Consider the following 19,460-nt stretch of genomic DNA (forward strand, 5'->3'; position numbering starts at 1 on the left):
CCGAACATAACCTAGATAAGCCACATCCCTTCTCGACCATATTTCGAGCCTTCAGGAAAGAGATAGCCCGACTAGATGTGTCAATTATGGAATCCTTCCACTCCAACCTTGGCAACCCTGGCATCGCTAATGTAATAGTCTTGGCATGGCAATCTAGGACGACGTGATATGGAGATAACCAATCCATGCCCAGGATGATCTCAAAGTCAATCATATCAAGCAACAGGAGATTTGCTTTAGTCTCGAAACCACAGAATGTGACCACGTAGGACTGGTAGATCCAATCCACAACCATAGAATTGCCCACAAGAGTGGACACATGAACCGGAGTGCCCAAAGGCTTAGGAGAAATAACCAGTAAACGAGCAAACAAAGATGATACATATGAATAGGCAAACCCTGGATCAAATAATACCGAAGCATCTCTACTGTAGAAGGAAATAATACATGTGATGACGACATCTGAGGCCAATGTATTTTAGCCGAAAGGGCATAAAATCTGGCTGGAGCGCCGACTGGCTGGCCTCCACCTAACTGAACAGTAGTTGGCTGACCTCTCCCTATCTGGCCTCCACCTCTAGGGCGGCCTTACCAGTCTGCCCCCACCTCTAGACGGCTGGGCAACCGGTGCTGAAATCATAGGCTGCTGACCCTACTGTACTACCTTGCCCCAAAGCCTAGGGCAGTATCTCTTCATATGACCAAGGTCTCCGCACTCAAAACAACCCCGCGGTGTGGCGACCTGCTGCCCTGATGGCCTATAGACCCACTGGAAGAAGCCTGGATAGCCGGTGGACGGTATGAACTCTCCGGCATAGCACTGAAATAGGAACCAAAAGAGCCCTAGGGACCTGAATACCCACTGGAGGAACCCTGAATAGCTAGCGGGCGATAAGAACTCTTTGGCATGATGCTGAAATAGGGGCGCGCTGGAGCACCCCGAGTATGTGGTGGTGCCGAATATGGGGGTCTGCTGGGCTGACCCTACCCAAGCTGACCTCTACCCCTAATCGGAGCACCTCTGAACTCTCCGGAGAATCTAGCCCTCTTATCCTGCTGCATCTGCTCTCTACCCCTCAGACGGTAGCCCTCAATGCTTTGAGTAATCCCACTACTAGCTAGTAAATAGTCCCCATCTCCACCTTTCGGGCCATGTTGGCCCTAATGCCAGAATGCAACCCTGCAACGAACCTCCGCACCCTCTCTGCGTCAGTAGGAAGTATCATCAATGCATGGCGGGATAACTCAGAAAACCTCACCTCATAGTCGGTCACGGACATCTGACCCTGCTCTAGCTGCTCAAACTGATACCGCAGCTCTTCCCTCTTAGAGGGTGGAATATACCTGTCCAAGAATAACTGTGTGAATCGACCCCAAGTGATGGGATGAGAACCTGCTGGCCTGCCAAGAACATAGGACTGCCACCAACTACGGGCCCTACCCTCTAGCTGAAAAGTAGTTAAGTCAACCCCATGCGACTCCAATATCCTCATGTTGTGCAGTCTGTCCCTGCACCTATTAATGAAATCCTGAGCATCCTCATGACGCTCACCCCCAAGGATAGGAGGGTGAAGTCTAGTCCATCTTTCCAACAACTTCTGCGGGTCACCATCTGCAGCTGGTCTGGGCTCGGGCGCCACTGCAGCAACTGGCTTAGTCCCATTTGCGAGTAGTGCACCTGGAGTCTGGTACACTGCAGATGCATGACCAGGAGCCTGAGTAGTAGGGGTTTGTGCTCCCCTTTCTGCCTGCGATGTAGCTGGATCTGCTGGAAATAAACCAGCCTGAGTCATTGTATCCATGAACCGCAGCATACGACCCATGACCTCCTGAAAACCCGGTGTTGTCATAAAGTTTGCCAGGGTAGGCTCAGTTATGAGTACCTCGCCCTGCTCTTCAATGATAGGATCTCCCAAAAGATCTGCTGGTGGTGCTACTGGGACAGCTCTAGGACTCCATCGTCCCCTACCTCGGGTCGGTGCCCTCCCCTGCCTCTACCTCGACCTCTAGCAACGGGTGGAGCAGCTTCTCCCGGGTCTAGAACATCAGCCGTGCATGTCCTCGCCATTAGTGAGAGAATAGAAGAGGGAAATTTAGTATACCAACCACTACACGATAGGAAATGAATAAAGAGTAGTTTTCCTAACACCCTATAGCCTCTCGAAGATAAATATAGGCGTCTCCGTACCGATCTACAAGACTCTATTAGGTTTGCCCATGACTTGTGAAACCTACGTGAACCTAGTGCTCTGATACCATGTTGTCACGACCCATTTCCATTATAGGTCATGATGGCGCCCAACACCATTGTCAGGCAAGCCAACGTGGAAATATAAATAAGTGTTCACTTTACTTCACCAAAACAAGTACTACAATTTCTAAACTTAAAGTTAAAACAAGTGATAATCAGTAATGTACCCAAAATAATTATACAGTTCCCAAAAGAATAGTCTACTAATGTGTGTGCCAAGACCTGGTGTCACAAGTTGTGGGCAACTAGTAGAATATACAAAAGAATAAATCTATCCTACTATACGAAATAGAATAGACAGCCAAAAATAAAGAGAGACTCCATCAAGCTACAGAATGGCACGGGAAGGGAGCAGCTCACAGTGGAATTCTCGGACTATGATCAGGGATGCGCACCAGACTGATAGCCAGATGTACCTGCCTCAGATCCTGTACAATTAAGTACAGAAGCGTAGTATGAGTACACAAACAATATGTACACAGTAAGTATCCCGTCTAATCTCGAAGAAGTAGAGACGAGAGGTCGACTTGATACTTACTAGGGTCAAATAATATAATAAAGTGTTACGCTAAGTATGGAAGTCACAAGTAAATAACAGTTTGTAGCAAGAAGTAATAAGTCATGTCCTTAATGATATCACAGTTAGACATTTACATTTCAACACATTTTTAACCAAGCAAGTCATGAATAAGATTTCACATAGATATCATGCACACATTTGCCGAGGTCGACGACCCGATCCAACAGAAAAGAAACTGTGCACTGCCAGAGGGTCAAATGGCGCAAACCATAGATGCATCTATTTCTACCGAGGAGATCGACCCGATCCACAAATATCAATTTTCATCAGGAAAATACATAAAGGCACATTTATGTTCAAATAAATTCATACAAGTGTTCAACAAGTACATACGTTCACTTATGTTCATTTCTAATTTTCTAGCATATCCTAAGTGATCACATTAGCAAGAAAATATATAGACATTCGCAAATATGGCATGATACGGGTCCTAAACTACCCGACAATTAACATAATAGTAGCTATGCACGGACTCTCGTCACCTAGTGCGTACGTAGCCCCCACATTTAGTGACAAATGATTCAATTATTACACCTATGGGGACAATTCCCTCTTACAAGGTTAGAAAGGAGACTTACCTCACTCCAAAGTGTACTTCTAACACCAAGAACGTGCTCAAGCTCTCAATTTGGAGCCGAACAATCCAAAACTAATTAAGCGAGGTAGGATCTAGTCAATACAAGCTTATAAGATTGCATTCTAACTATTAAAGCAATTTCCCAGTCTTAAATAGAAATTTCCTAAAATCCGACCCCGGGCCCACGTGCCCGGATTCCGAAATTTTTTGAAGAAAGTTGTTCTTTATAACCTAAAGATAAATAATATATGATTTCTAATTCATTTCATAACCAATCTTGTGGTTAAATCTAACTTTTATCAAAACCCTAGGTTTTGCTCTAACCCCATGATTTTACCTTAATCTTTATGTGCTAATCTATCCAAGACTCAAGTATTAAACCTGAAATAGGTAGGATAAACGTACCTCAAGATGCTAGATGAAAATCCTCTCTCAAGAGCTCCAAAATTACCCAATGGGTAAGTGAAAAATAGCCAAAATGGCTTAGAGCCCATATTAAATGAAGCTCACTGCTTCAGTGATTTCCGCATCTGCGAGAGGAAGGCCGCATCTGCGGAATTGGCCAAGCGAGTTGGGATCTCTTCTGCGGTCTTGAAGCCGCTTCTGCGCACCCGCTTCTGTGGCTTTGGCTTGGCCTGCCTTGGCCGCATCTGTGAGAGGATCACCATTTCTGCGGTCTCACACCTGCGGCTGACCAACCGCAGGTGCGGTTATGACAGCAACCTGAAGCTTCAGCTCTTCCCAAATTTTCCAACTTCAGTCGAGCCTCGTCCGATTGACGCTCGGGGTTCCCAGGCCCCGCACGAACATACCGAAAAGTCTAAAATTATGAAATGGACTCGCTCGAACCTTTGGAATGCCCGAAACAATGCTATATCTAAGAATCACCCCTAAAACCAATTGAATCAAACTTATGAACTTCAAGTTCTTCAATTCACTTCTAACGTGCCGAAACGTACTTATACTACTCGGATTGACACCATATTTTGTGGGCAAGTCTTAAATGTTATATTGGACCTGTACCGGGCTCCAGAACCAACATACGGCCCCGATACCAACATGATCAATCATTAGTTAATTTCTTTAAATCCTTAGAATTTCAGTTTAATTATTTCTAACAAAAATTCACTACTCAGGCTAGGGACCTCGGAATTCGATTCCGGGCATACGCCCAGGTCCCATATTTTCCTACGGACCCTCCAGGACAATTAAAACACAAATCCGGATCCGTTTGCTAAAAAAATTGACCAAAGTCAAACTTAACATTTTCGAAAATCTTAAGGAATCAAATGAGCCTATTTCAACCCAAACTCTTCCAAATCCCGAACCAACCATCCCCGCATATCGTAAATTAGTTAAAGCAAACGTGAAAAGTTTTATTTAGGGGGACGGGGTTCTAAGAAGCAAAACGACCAGTCGGGTCATTACATCTATGGTACTACTTTTATGCATTTGAACATCTCTGAGAGAGTGAGAGTTAATTCTTTCCATTTGATATCCCATGTGTGTTTAAATTGCAATTTATAAGTTGGGATTCTCTCTTAAATGTGAGGGCGCATGAGATTTGAGTTGTGAATTTAATCTCATTTTCAATTAGAAGGAATGACCAAAGAAAGTTAATTGTGGTAAAGAGGCAAATTGTAAAGCTTTAGTGTCATGACTTGATTGCTACTTTGATTTGCATATTGCTTGAGCACTTGAAATGTGATGAAGTTCATGAGAAGTGTTTGGTAATTCATATGCTTTGGAGTAATTGTTGGTACCAATCGAAGTCATGTATTTGTGCTTATAGTAGACCTTTTTGGCTTGACATGATATGAATGCACTATTAAGTCAAATACTTGGGAGGAGATTTTGTCGTTTTCATTGCTCGAGGACAAGCAATAGTTTAAGTTAAGGTTGTCTAACGGGTGGGCCGGGACGGGCTGGGTAGGTAAAAGTTGAAACCATCCGGGTTTCGAACCGGGCCGATTATGGGTTAGGGGTTATCGGGCTTAACGGGTTCGGGCTTAACGGGTTCGGGTTCATCCGGGTAAAAAATGAACCGTAAGGGTTACAGGTACAAGGGGCCGGGTTAGTATTTTTTTATTTATTTATTCTTTTTTGTATTTTGTATAACTATTGTAATTTATATTAATATAAGGTAAAAATATAAAGAATACAATGAAGATGGAAAAAGAATTGCACTTATAAATTGCAAGTGCTACATTTATTTCAAAATTCAAACTTACAAATTAAAAAGTTTATATTTAACAATAAGTAAATTAACAAAAAAAGAGTAATTCAAAGGTTTTGCATTGCCTTAGACTCTAAACCCTTTTAAAAAAATTTTGAAATCTAGCCTTTAAACCGGTCAGTGCCGGGCCGGTTAACCGGTTCTACGGGGATTTTGGTTGACCGTGTTTGACCAGTCTGGTTAACCGGATGAATTAAAGTGAACGGACCAACCCCCTAACCCCAGTAACCCAGCCCACCCGGCCCCCTAAGTACTGGGCCAGACCGGGCCGGTCCCGGGTCAAGCTGCCCCATTTGACACCTCTAGTTTAAGTTTGGGGTTTGATAAGTTGGTATTTTACCAACTTATCTTGTATTTAAACCTATACTTTTGCTATGTTTGAGTGATAAAATCGTGTGTTTAATGTCATTTACTTCTATTTTACAGGTTGTATGTGATTTAGAAGTAATAGTGAAGAAACCAAGTGAAAACAAGTCAAAAAGGAGCTAAAATGGACAATGAGAACTTGCTCAGTGATTTACTCTTCGCGAACGCGAAGAAGCAGGAAGCCAGACTTTCGCGAACGTGAAGTACCTACCGCGAACGCGAAGCATCAGGACTCAAACCTTCGCGAACGCGAAGATCAAGGGAAGCAAACCCTCGCGAACGTGAAGGTATATTCGCGAATGCGAAGAAGAAAATGGACGAGAAAACTGGGCAGTTTTGGAAATTCATATTTTTGGCCCCAAACCCTTTAATACCCAAACGAGCTCATTTGTAAAGTATCTCTTGGCTTATTTTCAGCTCCAAACATTAGAGAGAACAAGGTGGGAAGCTAGGGTTTGCACACACACTTTAGTCCTGAAGATTTGAAGCTTGTGGTTGAGAATTTCTTACCCATTTATGTTTATTTCTTCATTTCCTTGCTTTGTATTGTATATCTAAGTGTGTAATATTTTATCCAACACTTGAATCTTATTTATGGGAATATTCATATTTAAAGTGTGGATTAAATACCTTGTTGTACTTATGTATTGAATGATTTTTATTCCTTTATGAAGTGAGTTATTGTTACTTAATTATTCTTGTTCTTTAATGTTTCCAAAGGGATTAGCTAACCCTAGAACTTTCCCATTAACTCCGAATTAATTTTGGGAAAGATTATTTGGGGTTGGAAAAGATTAAGTAACAAAAACTTGAGGCTTTAACCCTCATTTTATAGATTCTACCTAGGGATAGGATTGAACTACTTATAGCCATATCCGGGTGTGCTTAATCTCTTAATTGTTTTAGGGACAATTCAATTAGAATGTTTTGTTAGTCTTTGGAAGAAGCTAATATAGAATTATTATCCGTGGCTAATTAACATAAACTCGCTCATATTTGTAAAATCGTGAAATACATTGGATCGTTACTTGAGTGTAATTCCCGATGCATCCATCCTTGTAGCCATTGATCATTTTACTTGCTTTCTAGGTTAGTTTACATTTCCGCATTTAGGTATAAATATTTTCTCAAATCTATTCTTAGTGTTTGGCACTGCATAACAAGTGATAATTCTCTTACATTCATAATCGCCTACATATTGTTCTCTGTGGGATTCGACCCCTACTCATAGTTGGGTATATTATATTGCATGAGATTGTGTCCATTTACTTTTTAGTAGTGGATTTGGACGACATCAGTTTGGCGACTATTTATGCCCCAACTTGACTATGCTTCACTGTCTAGGATGGTTAAATGACGATAAATTGGCTCTAATTGTGAATTTCATGTTTTGCAGGAGCAAGTTGTGCTTATGGAGACTTAGGATAGTGTTTGGAGCTAAATTGAAGCAAAGGAAGCCTCTTGGAGCTGAGGACGTGTGAAAGAAGAAAGAAAAGAAGAGATAAAATGATGAACCCTCTTAGCGCGGCCTTAGCGCGACCGCGCTAGTCTGGTCCGGAGCATAAGTTTTGGGGTAAACTTGGAAGTCCGGGGGTAATTTCACTTAACCTATATGAGGTCAAGCTCGCCCAAAAAGACATTATCAAGGTTTTTACAGTTGAGTTGAAGGCAAGAAAAGGCAAGAGGCAAGGAGGATAATTCGACATCGAGTTCTACCTTTCTTCCTTTTGTATTTATCATTCATGATGAATTTTGTTGTTATTATCAACACGATTATGAGTAGCTAAATATTTAGTCTAGGGTTTTGATGGAACCTGTTAAAGGATGAACTTTGTGTTATGTTAATATAGTTTGCCCAATTTAATCTCTATTTGTTTAACTACGTTCTTGTTGTAGTTAATTGATAGGATCCTCAATTAGATATGCCTATTTAGTATGTATTACTCGAGAGAGAGTGCATATTTAGGTAATTGTTGAACAACACCACTCCAAAGTATATGATGAATCAATAATCGAGGGTTTAAAGGTGGGATTAGGGATAACGAAACCTTGGGGGCGATCTAAAGTGAGCTGTAATAAAAGCCAGCTAGTGTAACTTCGGAGAGTGCGTCTAGTAAATTGTCATAATTACTCGGGGAGAGATTTACGGTAGTAAGAGTGCTCATGATCGATAGAGACGATTAGGCAAATCTATGCGAAATATAACAGGAAGAGATTCCATCAATAGGGAAAATCACAATCTTAGATCCTTCTCTTATTTGTTTACAACTCAGTCATAGTTAGATTTTAGTTTACTCAACTTAATTCAGTTATAGTTCGTAAAAACATCATCAATTGTTATTCAAAATATCTGGGAAGTTGATTACGAAGAATTCAGCGAGTCTGACGAAAGTAATTAGTAGGTTAATTCCCTGTGGGATTCAACTCTGAGCTAAATACTCGGATTATATCTGCAACGACAGCTTGTTCTTTTTATAAGGTATAGTTGGGCGTGATCACATTACAGTTACTCAGGTGAGACAACAACATACATGTCCTTAGGGTGACGACACGTGTTCTAGGATTCGTGATTTCCTCATATTAGACCCTCCAATTTTCACGGGATTTAGTACATCAGAGGATTCCCAAGATTTTCGAGACAGAGTAGCCAAAGCCTTCAAAGTTATGCATGCCAGAGATAGAGAGTCATATGAATTGGCATCATATAGATTACATGATCTAGCCGCCGATTGGTATATCACTTGGGAGATATCTAAGGGAGGCCTGTTGGTATATCTATATCACTTATAGAGCCCTGTAGATATGCACCTGTGCAGATAATATAATTTTATATTTCAGCTTGTGTTAGCCATGTCAGCTTTCCAAATTGTACTGTGCTTATCAGCTATGTTTATGATTGTTTAGTTTATCCGTTTATATTCATGATTAGTAGATTATGAGCAAGTTTAGTGATGATCGACACTTAGTATTCGTTATTTGTCGCGGCCGTAGGTTGGGCCGTGACAAGAAAAATATTATCTATTGTGCAACGCACAATTTTGTCAAGTGAATTTCAACAAATTCACATCTATATTTTTGATTTCTAAAGAGAAAATCAATTTGTTTATTAAAATAAAAAACATATGAAAAAGAAGAATAATCGCGCGTGTCGAAATCCAAAAGAAGTCCAAAATAGTCCGATTTACAAGGGTCACTGTCCCAGTCATTTCACTGCGCGAGTCAAACGGGTTGACCCAGATAGACAAATCCCCAATTTGAAATGCCCCCAAAAATCGTAAAATTTCCCCGCTAATTAAGCCTCCGGTGATATATAGCGGTTGACGGCGGCGAAGGGGAAGCGAACGGTGGCGTAAGGAGACAGGTAACTCTAGGAACTTTGAAAAAATGGAAGCAGTGGCGGAGGGACTTTGGGGACTCGCAGATTATCAGGAGAAGGGGGGAGAAATTGGAAAAGCCGTGAAATGCTTGGAAGCTATATGTCAAAGTCACGTTTCGTTCCTTCCTATTATCGAAATTAAAACTCGGCTTCGGATCGCCACTCTCCTTCTTAAACACTCCAATAATGTCAACCATGCCAAAGCCCACCTTGAACGCTCTGTAAGTCATGTGCTTAACAGCAACAATTATGCTGTAATTTGGAATTTAATAACTTTTTTAGTGCTGGATACTGAATAACTATGCTGTAATTGGGTTCAGCAATTGCTGTTAAAGTCCATTCCGTCATGCTTTGAGCTCAAGTGCAGAGCATATAGCTTGTTGAGCCAGTGTTACCAGCTAGTGGGGGCTATTCCTTCGCAAAAGCAGATACTGAACAAGGGTTTAGAGCTTATTTCAACTTCTGAAGATGGGTATGCCTTCTCTTACTCCTTGTATTACTATTGATGATGGCTGTTACAGCACATATATAGGCAAAAGCTAGTAGAATTATGGTGTGTTTGGTAGGAAGGAAAATATTTTCCAATTTTCCCATTGTTGGTTGGCTTAAATGTTTTGGAAAACATTTTCCTTCAATTGGGGGAAAATGTTTTCCCTATCAAAGAGAGGGAAAATATTTTCCCAAATTTTTTTCCAACCTTCCCAATTCGTCATCTCCACCAACCCCTACCAACCCACCCCCACACCCTCCACCACACCCCAGCCCCACCCCATCTTGCCCCACCCCCCCACCCTAAATAGAAATATTGTTAATAGTACTTTCTTTTCATGTTATAGATAGAGTATTTTTTTTCATTTCATATAAATAAGTATTTTTTTTTCACGATAAAAAAGTATTTTATTTTCATTTTAACAAAAAAATATTTTTGAAAAAGATTTCCTTTCATTTCAACAAAATAATGTAGTAAAAGGTATTTTCTTTCGTTTCAACAAAATGATCTAGTAAAAAGTACTTTCTTTAAGAGTATTTTTATGTTGTAGAAATAGTACTTTCTTTTTCAACCAAAAAAAGGGTATTTTTTTAGTTATGGAGCACAAATTCTAACATTGTTTTTGCGTAAAAAGTAAAGCAACTCATCAGTTCCTTTGGGTTTATGTGAATTTTTAGAAGAATAATTAAATTCTTTAAAGAAAATAGAGTCATGAAAATGTTGGGTATTTGGGGGGGAGGGGGGAGGGGGAGGGCAGGAAATATAGGGACTTTGGGGTGAGGAGAGTAGCATAAAAAATTATTTTCTACTCTCTAACCAAACACTAAAAAATATTTTCCGAAAAAAAGTTCTCACTCACCAACCAAACAAGGGAAAATAAGTGATAAAACCACTCATTTTCCATGAAAATATTTTCTAGGAAAACATTTTCCATGGAAAATATTTTCCGTCATACCGAACACACCCTTAGTGTTTACGACGAGAGAGCTAGTTGTATGAGTCCTCCACTCCTAAGCAAGAAGTTAAGAGTCGAGTCACAAAGGGGGAGTGGAAAAGCCACTATTGGGTGGGGTTTACCAAATAGAAGAAAACAGGGGCACAGTTACCAACTGTGATATTCTATGGTTTAGTAAGTGTAGTCAACTCTAAAAAAGTTCACAATTGAGTTTTAAGTCTATATTGAACTATTGATTTTGACTTTGCATGTGCTGGATTTATTGTGATTGTAACCACACAACTTGCTTGAAGATTTTCTGGGAGGTTATGGTACTGCAACTTCAATTCTCAGCTAGCAAATGCTCTTACAATTGAGGGAGATCATCATGCTTCAATCTCCGCGCTGGAAAACGGCCTAATCTGTGCAACTCAAATGTGCTATCCTGAGTTACAGGTTAGATACAGCCTGCACAATATCTTAGATAAAATCAGTTTGATGTTGCCTAGTGGCAAAGTTTTGAAGCTGCAAATTCAGTATTTTTACTGTACTCTTATTCTTGATCTGATATCTTTTTTTTTTTTTTGTTTTTTTTTTGTTTTTGCTTTTAATGTTTCTTAATTGCTATCTTAGGCATTGGATTATTGTATTTGCATCAATACTTATTGTGTTCCTGTATATGCATCAGCAATGCAAAACATGAAGCCTTTAATCCCCATGTCTACTGAGTATTTACCTGTACAACAGTCGCAAGACATATTTGACGTGAAACTTGGGTTTTGACAAAAGTATAGATAAGAATGTACCGAGTTCAATGATTACATCTGAGAAATTATGAACATTGTCCCTTTATCTGTAAGATGAGGTTATGTGTGCAAATTACTGGAGTTGTATGTTGATAAAGCTTCAAAGTAATCAGAAATCAAAGTAATGCAGTAACGATCAAGAGAGTTTGAGGAAGCAGTGTTTTGAAAAGCAAATAGTGCAAAAGGCGGCAAGACACCTGGGGCTTTAAGCGAGAAACAAAGCACTCGCTTCTTCGAAATAAGACACACAATTTAAAAAATTACATAACATATATGATTTACTACTTTCTTCTAATAAAGGGTGGTGTCTTGGTTGGCTTGCGTGAACCTAGGCTGTTCCGTTGGGTACTTTCTGCCTCCCACCATTATAGGTATTGGTGATTGTTCACCAATACCTAGCTGATGTGCACCCTGGTCTCCTATGTTTTCATCTCACTTCGCTTACCCATCGAGCAGGAAAGAAAGTCGGCTAGGCCACACCCTTCAATGCCATATAAGAATTTACTACTTATAGCATCAAAATTGCTGTCACCGTTACTAATTCTAGTATCCAACATACAATTATCTAGTTTTATATTTGCAATCACCATCATATTGTATACATAAGAATCTTACAAGTTGGAAACAATGAATGATTTATTTGGAATTAGAACAAGAAGAAGAAAGATGGTAGAGAAAGAGTAAGACAGAGCTTCCTGGATGTAGGTAGCATAAAGAAGCAATGAGAATGCAACATGTCCTGTGACTCCCTCCTGTCTATTCTCCTAATAATAAATGCTTCATTCCCTTTTTTCTTCGTAAAATATATACTTATGGTTTTTGTATGTGTAAAGATTAAAAGGAAAGAGAAGAATATTCTAGAGTAGATGATTACTATTATCTTTAGAGAATATAAAAAGAAAAGAAAGTAAAAGAATTGAAATGGATATAGATTTATGACGTGTGGATTTTGTTGAAAGTTTTATAAATTAATGCATTGCCATGTATTTTTCTATATTTTAAAGAAATAAATAGTAAATCAAATGCCCCTTCTAAAAAATAATGAAACAAATGTTTACTAAGAAACGTTTTAAAATATGAATAATACATGTTGATTTTTATTTTGATTGAAAATGTTTTAAAAATGTTGAAAATCAATTGTGGAACCCAATTTCTAGAATATGTTTGTGTTGCTATGATGTTGTTATTGCTTTGTATATAATTAATTTTTACACTTTTGCATTACATTTATATTAGTTTAGATCTTTGAATTAATAGTCCATATATTCTTCAACTTTTTTGAATTTTCTATTATTTTGTCCTTGTTTTATGCAACTTTTATAATTTATCTTTTTTTTTTTGCTTACTTATAATTGGTAAATTAAAATTCATGAGGCTTACGCCTTGTCCTGTCCCTAACTTTCGTCCATGCCTTTAAAAGCTAATTTGGAACATTAATTTCATATTAACTGATTAGTAGTAATTTGCGAAGATCCATTTAATTATTTTCCTCACATTCAACTTATAAATCACGAACCAAGAATGAAAATTAAGTAGAGAACCAAAAAAATTATTGGAGAAAAGAATCATTGCCTGCAAGAGAGACTGTAAGTGAGGAGTAGAAAGAAGTCCAACAGCAGAAGTAAAAAACTTGCACACAAAAGATGAAAAGAAAATAGTCATATTGAAGAACAAAAAACAACAATAAAAAAGCAAATGAAGAAAGGAAAAGAATAGTGGAAGAGTCGTTGCAGACCAAAGAACAAGAAGAAAAGAAAAGGAAAATATAGAAAATGCTGAAGCATATCTAGAGAGATATCCTAGTAATCAAATAACAAGTCGTATTTCTCTTTTTTATCACATCTTTTAATGTCACGTTCAAAGAAACGATGGCTTCTCGTTCAGATTGCAATAGTCACTTTATGCTTCAATGGTTGAAGCACACGCTTCTTTAAAGTTGTTTCGCTTCACCCTTGATTTCGTGTTGGTATCACTTCTAGTGACAATAATTTTTCTTAATAACACTAGAGGAATTGACAAGCATTTTATGGTTTAATGAGAGATTGGAGGGAAGCGAGAGAAAGAGAGATAGATGGATCCGAAGTCCGTTTAGGTAACTTAGCTTAGCATTTATGTCGTCATTTGGCATAGTGAGAAGATTTCTGTTCTATATACTTCACAAGCGTCTGCATTATTGAAACAATTTGAGTCTCACAATCAACATGAGGTGCCATAACTACATTTAAGACATTGCCTTTTATTTTCATAACTTTTAAGTAGCTTGTTTTTTATGAGATGGATATGAGAAAGCTCGGGAAAAATATTATTGCTGAATTAAAGTGTTGTACAACCCTATTTATATACAGTGATTACATAATAATAGGTATTTACTTCCCGATGTGGGACACTATACATGACTAACTACTTAACACTCCCTCAAGCCGGTGCATATAAATCATATGTACCGAGCTTGTTACAGATGTAACTAATACGAGAACCAGTAAGAGACTTAGTGAAAATATCTGCTAGCTGATCATTCGACTTTACAAACTTTGTAACAATATCTCCTGAGAGTATCTTTTCTCTGACAAAGTGACAGTTGATCTCAATGTGTTTAGTCCTCTCATGGAACACCAGATTTGACGCAATATGAAGAGCAGCTTGATTATCACACACCGGTTCCATCTTGCTGATTTCTCCCAACTTCAATTCCTTGAGCAACTGCTTGACCCAAACTAGCTCACACGTTGCCATAGCCATGGCCCGATATTCAACTTCGGCGCTAGATCGAGCAACTACATTCTGTTTCTTGCTCTTCCAAGAGACCAAATTACCTCCTACTAGAACACAATATCCAGACGTAGAACGTTTATCAGAAGGTGATCCTGCCTAATCAACATCTGTGTACCCAACAATCTGCTCGTGGTCTCGATCCTCGAATAGTAACCCTTTGCCTGGAGCTGACTTTATATATCGAAGAATGCGAACAACTGCATCCTAGTGACTATTACCGGGAGAATCCATAAACTGACTTACAACACTCGCCGGAAAAGCAATGTCTGGTCTGGTCAATGTGAGATAATTCAATTTGCCAACTAACCTCCTATATCTCGTAGGATCTATAAAAGGCTCCCCCTGTCCAGACAGAAGCTTAACATTCGGATCCATAGGAGTGTCAACAGGTCTGCAGCCCATCATTCCAGTCTCCCAAGAATGTCTAAGGCATACTTCCGCTGTGAAATAACAATACCTGAGCTAGACTGAGCGACCTCAATACCTAGAAAATACTTCAATCTGCCCATATCCTTAGTCTGGAAGTGCTGAAAGAGATGCTGCTTCAGATTAGTAATACCATCCTGATCATTGCCAATAATAACAATATCATCGACATAAACCACCGGATAAATACACAGATTAGGAGCATAATGCCGATAAAACACAGAGTGATCAGCTTCACTACGAGTCATGCCGAACTCCTGAATAACTGTGCTGAACTTACCAAGCTAAGCTCGATGGGACTGTTTCAAACCATATAGTGACCTGCGCAGCAATCGGCATACAAGACCACTAGACTCCCCCTGAGCAACGTAACCAGGTGGTTGCTCCATATAAACTTCTTCCTCAAGATCACCGTGGAGAAAAGCATTCTTAATGTCTAACTGATAAAGAGGCCAATGACGTATAACAGCCATGGACAAAAAGAGACGAATAGATGCTACTTTAGTCATGGGAGAGAAAGTGTCACTATAATCAAGCCCAAAAATCTGAGTGTATCCTTTTGCAACAAGACGAGCCTTAAGACGATCAGCCTGGCCATTCAGGCCAACTTTGACCGCATAAACCCAACGACAACTAACAGTAGACTTACTTGAAGGAAGAGGAACAAGCTCCTAAGTGCCACTCACATGTAAATCAAACATCTCCTCAATCATAGCCAGTCACTATCCTGGATGAGATAGTGTCTTACCTGTAGACTTAGGGATAGAAACAATGGACAAAGATGATATGAACCCTATTTCCTTTGTTTTAGTTTTTTGACCCTATTTCCTTTTAATCTTAATAACCCTTTTCTAGCTTTGAAACAATTTGACTTAAATTTTTCATTTTACCTTTAATGACAAACTTTTTTAACCACACAAATGTTATAGCTTGTTTAAGACCACAAGTTTCAAAAGTTTTATAGCTACATAAATCTTTGACATGTTTAAGATCACAAGCTCCAAAAGTCTTTATTTTTTCTTCAACTCCGTGTGAAGTCACACAGGGTTATATGAACTGAAACGGTAGGAGTATCACATATGATACTAGAAACTAAATTTAGATTGGATACGGGATTTAGTTTTATAGGTCAAGGTATTATTGAAAACAAAACTTTATCTAATTTAAAGCAAACACATTTTAAATGGATATATCCATACTTAAGTATGAAAAACCAAATATGTGATGGCAACTACAATAATCCAATAATATGATTCACTAGATTACAATCCTTGCATTATAATGCATGCATAACTTGTGCATGAAACAAAAGATCTTTTATTGTATAACCTAATCCCGTCGCAAGTTACAAATAGAATCCGTTAAGAACACATTCTCTATGTTACTTGGCTGCGGGTTCAAGCGTCCGATACTTATAGAGATCTAGAAGTCAGATTTGTCATTTCCTAAATTTTATGACTCAATGATGCAGTTAAGAGTACGGATATGGGTGTTGAGATACGACTAGTATTTATAGAGTATGCGATGCTGGTGTGTGTATATACTTGATTGAGAAGTCACTGAACGAAAAGAAATATGAATACTTTGTGTAAATACCTATCTTATTGCACAAATATATCACGATAAATAGCAAACATTCCTATTACTTTACTTAAATAGGTGCATATCTATATGCAGCCATGCACATACATGCATATATATGTAACCCAAAAATTGTGACTAAAAGCCCTGACCAACCTATGCTTCTTTGTGTAGTTGTGGTCAATGCACTTTAAGTGAATTGATCAAATGCGGTGCGTATACCACACCTTAAAGGGTTTTTTGAGGAATTGTGTAATATAGCAAATTCTATAAATTCCATTAGTCATAACATATATGATCATGGAAGAACTGGTTCAGATATTTAGAAGTATTTACATTACATGAGTTGCAACGCAATTATCATTACATTGTACAGAATGTCTCAATAACATGTTTCTCTCTCATTCTTTTTTTGTCCTCCAATTTACATACTGACCCCATACTGCTTCTTGGAGATGGTCGAACGTTTTGTTTTTCTTAATTCTTGTAGCTTTTGGGGTTTCAACATTTCCTGCTATAACATAGAGTAATTCATCTTTTTTTTGATAAGGTAAATTATATTAATCAAAAGGGAGAGAACTCCCGTATACAAGAAGTATATCAAAAAGTAGAGAATTTACATCAGAACAGGATTCTCTACAAAAGACCTCCAATCTTCTATGCAGATGGATGCTATATGAGTGCACCAAAAAGCGATCAAAGATAAAAGACGATTCTTAAGATGTGAAAAAGGAGACTCAATCCCCTCAAAAGCTCTCCTATTTCTCTCCCCCCAAACTATCCACATGAGAGCTAACAGGGCGAATTTCCACGCCTTTTGCTTTTTTCTTCTACGGAAACCGGCCCAGCTATGTAGCATTTCCTTTACAGTGCTTGGCATCACCCATTGAACACCAAAAAGGTTCAGGATCGCCCTCCACAAAGCCGAGGACACAGGGCAATGCAACAAAAGATGATGAACTTCTTCCCCGGAGCTTTTACACATATAGCACCAACTAACAAGTGTAATTCCCCTCATTCGCAGATTCTCAGCAGTCAAAATCACTCCCCTCGCCGCTAGCCATGCAAAAAAGCACACCTTCGTGGGCGCCTTAGGAATCCAGATCGAGGAGTATGGAAAAGAGGCCTCCTCTCTCACCAACATACTCTGGTAAAAGGACTTTACGGTGAACAGACCATCGCCATGCAAACCCCATCTCCAAGAATCACAAGATGGCTGAGGCAAGTCTTGCCCATATAGCAGTGTCAATAAATCTTGGAGCTCTGCAATCTCCTAATCTTGCATGTTCCTTCTAAATGAGAGGTCCCATACTACCCCCTGCATGTTCCTTACGAATTTGTTGGACCATCAATTCCTTTTGGTTTGAAACTCTGAAGACGTGGGGGAAGGAGACCCTCAGAGTATCCTCTCCACACCACCTATAATTCCAAAAGCTGATTCTCCTTCCATCTCCCACCTTATAAGAGATGTTGCCACTGAAGGATTCCCAATTCTTCATGATGCTCCTCCACATGCCACACCCGAAAGGTGTTGTGCTTGCCTTGGTCCTCCAACCCCCTCCCGTGGAATCGTACATTTCTACTATGACCTCCCTTCATAGAGCATGCTCTTCTACCCCGAATCTCCATAGCCATTTCCCCAACAAAGCTCTGTTGAATACCCTAAGATCTTTTACTCCAAGTCCACCCCATTTCTTTGAGGAAGTGACTGTCTGCCAATTCACTAGATGATACTTTCTAGTTCCATCCGCTGCATCCCATAGAAAGTTCCTTTGAAGCCGCTCTAGTTTTTCTGTGATGCTCACAGGAGCTTGCAACAGGGACAAGTAATAGGTGAGCATACTCGATAAAGTGCTTTTAATGAGCACTTCTTTTCCGCCTTTTGACAAGTACTGTTTCTGCCAGCCTGCTAATCTTTTTTCAACCCTTTCAATCACTGGATTCCAAACTGTAGTATCCTTATGCGAAGCGCCCAATGGGAGACCCAGGTAAGTAGTGGGAAGGGAGCCCACCTTACATCTGCGAAGATAAGACAAAGCATCAATGTTAGCAACCTCACCCACGGGAAAATCTCACACTTGCCGAGGTTGATTTTGAGACCTGATACTATCTGAAACCACTGCAGGACCTGCTTCAGGTAGGTCAACTGATCCATATCGGCATCACAGAAAACCAGGGTATCATCCGCAAAAAGCAAATGAGAGACTCTTCGGGCACTGGGCACCCGATCGAAGCTGAGAATCCTCTCAAGAAGCCTCCTCCCGCTGCTCGATCCATCATTTTACTCAAAGCATCCATCACTAGAATGAATAGCATGGGGGATAGGGGGTTTCCTTGCCTGAGACCCCTGGAGCTGCCAAAGAAACCACACGGGCTACCATTAACCAGGACAAAGAATCTGACTGAGGAAATGTAGAACTTGATCCATCCCCTCCATCTTGCCCCAAACCCATCCACATCATAATGAAATCCAGGAACTCCCAGTTGACATGGTCGAAAGACTTCTCAAGCTCCATCTTGCATAGTAAGCCGGGATCTCTATTTTTCCTGCTGGAGTCTACAAGTTCATTTGCCACCAAAGCAGCATCCAGAATCTGCCTACCTTCCACAAACGCATTTTGGGAGGACGAAACAGACACGTCAAGAACCTTCTTGAGTCTATTGGAAAGCACTTTAGAAATGATCTTGTAAATGCTCCCCACGAGACTAATAGGCCTGTAGTCACTAATACAAGATGCACCTTCGTTCTTAGGCACAATAGTAATAAAAGAAGCATTGATACTTCTCTCGAAAACACCATTCACATGGAAGTATTCAATGGCTTCCATCAACTCCCCCTTTTTGGTGTCCCAACAGAGCTGGAAGAAGGCCAAGGAGAAACCATTAGGGCCGGGGGCCTTATCACCAACACAACTCGACACAGCCTCGTGCACCTCCTCCTCCTCGAAAGCCCTTTCTAGCCATTCACTGTCTCCCTCCCCTATGTGGTTGAACTGTATTCCCCCCAAAGTTGGTCTTTAACTAACTTCCTCTTTGTATAAGTTCTCATAAAACCCCACTATCGC

The 19,460-nt window shown here is 39.7% G+C and overlaps 1 protein-coding gene across 4 annotated transcripts in view; it reads left to right on the forward strand.

The window, feature by feature from the left end:
- Nucleotides 1-9,206: 9,206 nt before the first annotated feature.
- The window catches only part of LOC104212255 (sister chromatid cohesion protein SCC4), a 72,446-nt gene continuing 62,192 nt past the window's right edge, over nt 9,207-19,460 (forward strand). For all 4 annotated transcript variants that reach the window (XR_011400977.1, XR_011400978.1, XM_070150808.1 and 1 more), the window contains exons 1-3: nt 9,207-9,607; nt 9,707-9,858; nt 11,125-11,266. Coding sequence is in view for 2 of the 4 variants with exons in the window: in XM_070150808.1 (XP_070006909.1) it covers nt 9,395-9,607; nt 9,707-9,858; nt 11,125-11,266 (507 nt within the window). In the remaining 2 variants the exon portion in view is untranslated. The remainder of the gene's footprint in view (nt 9,608-9,706; nt 9,859-11,124; nt 11,267-19,460) is intronic.

Source organism: Nicotiana sylvestris, chromosome 7, assembly GCF_000393655.2.
Source record: "Nicotiana sylvestris chromosome 7, ASM39365v2, whole genome shotgun sequence".
NCBI lineage: Eukaryota > Viridiplantae > Streptophyta > Magnoliopsida > Solanales > Solanaceae > Nicotiana > Nicotiana sylvestris.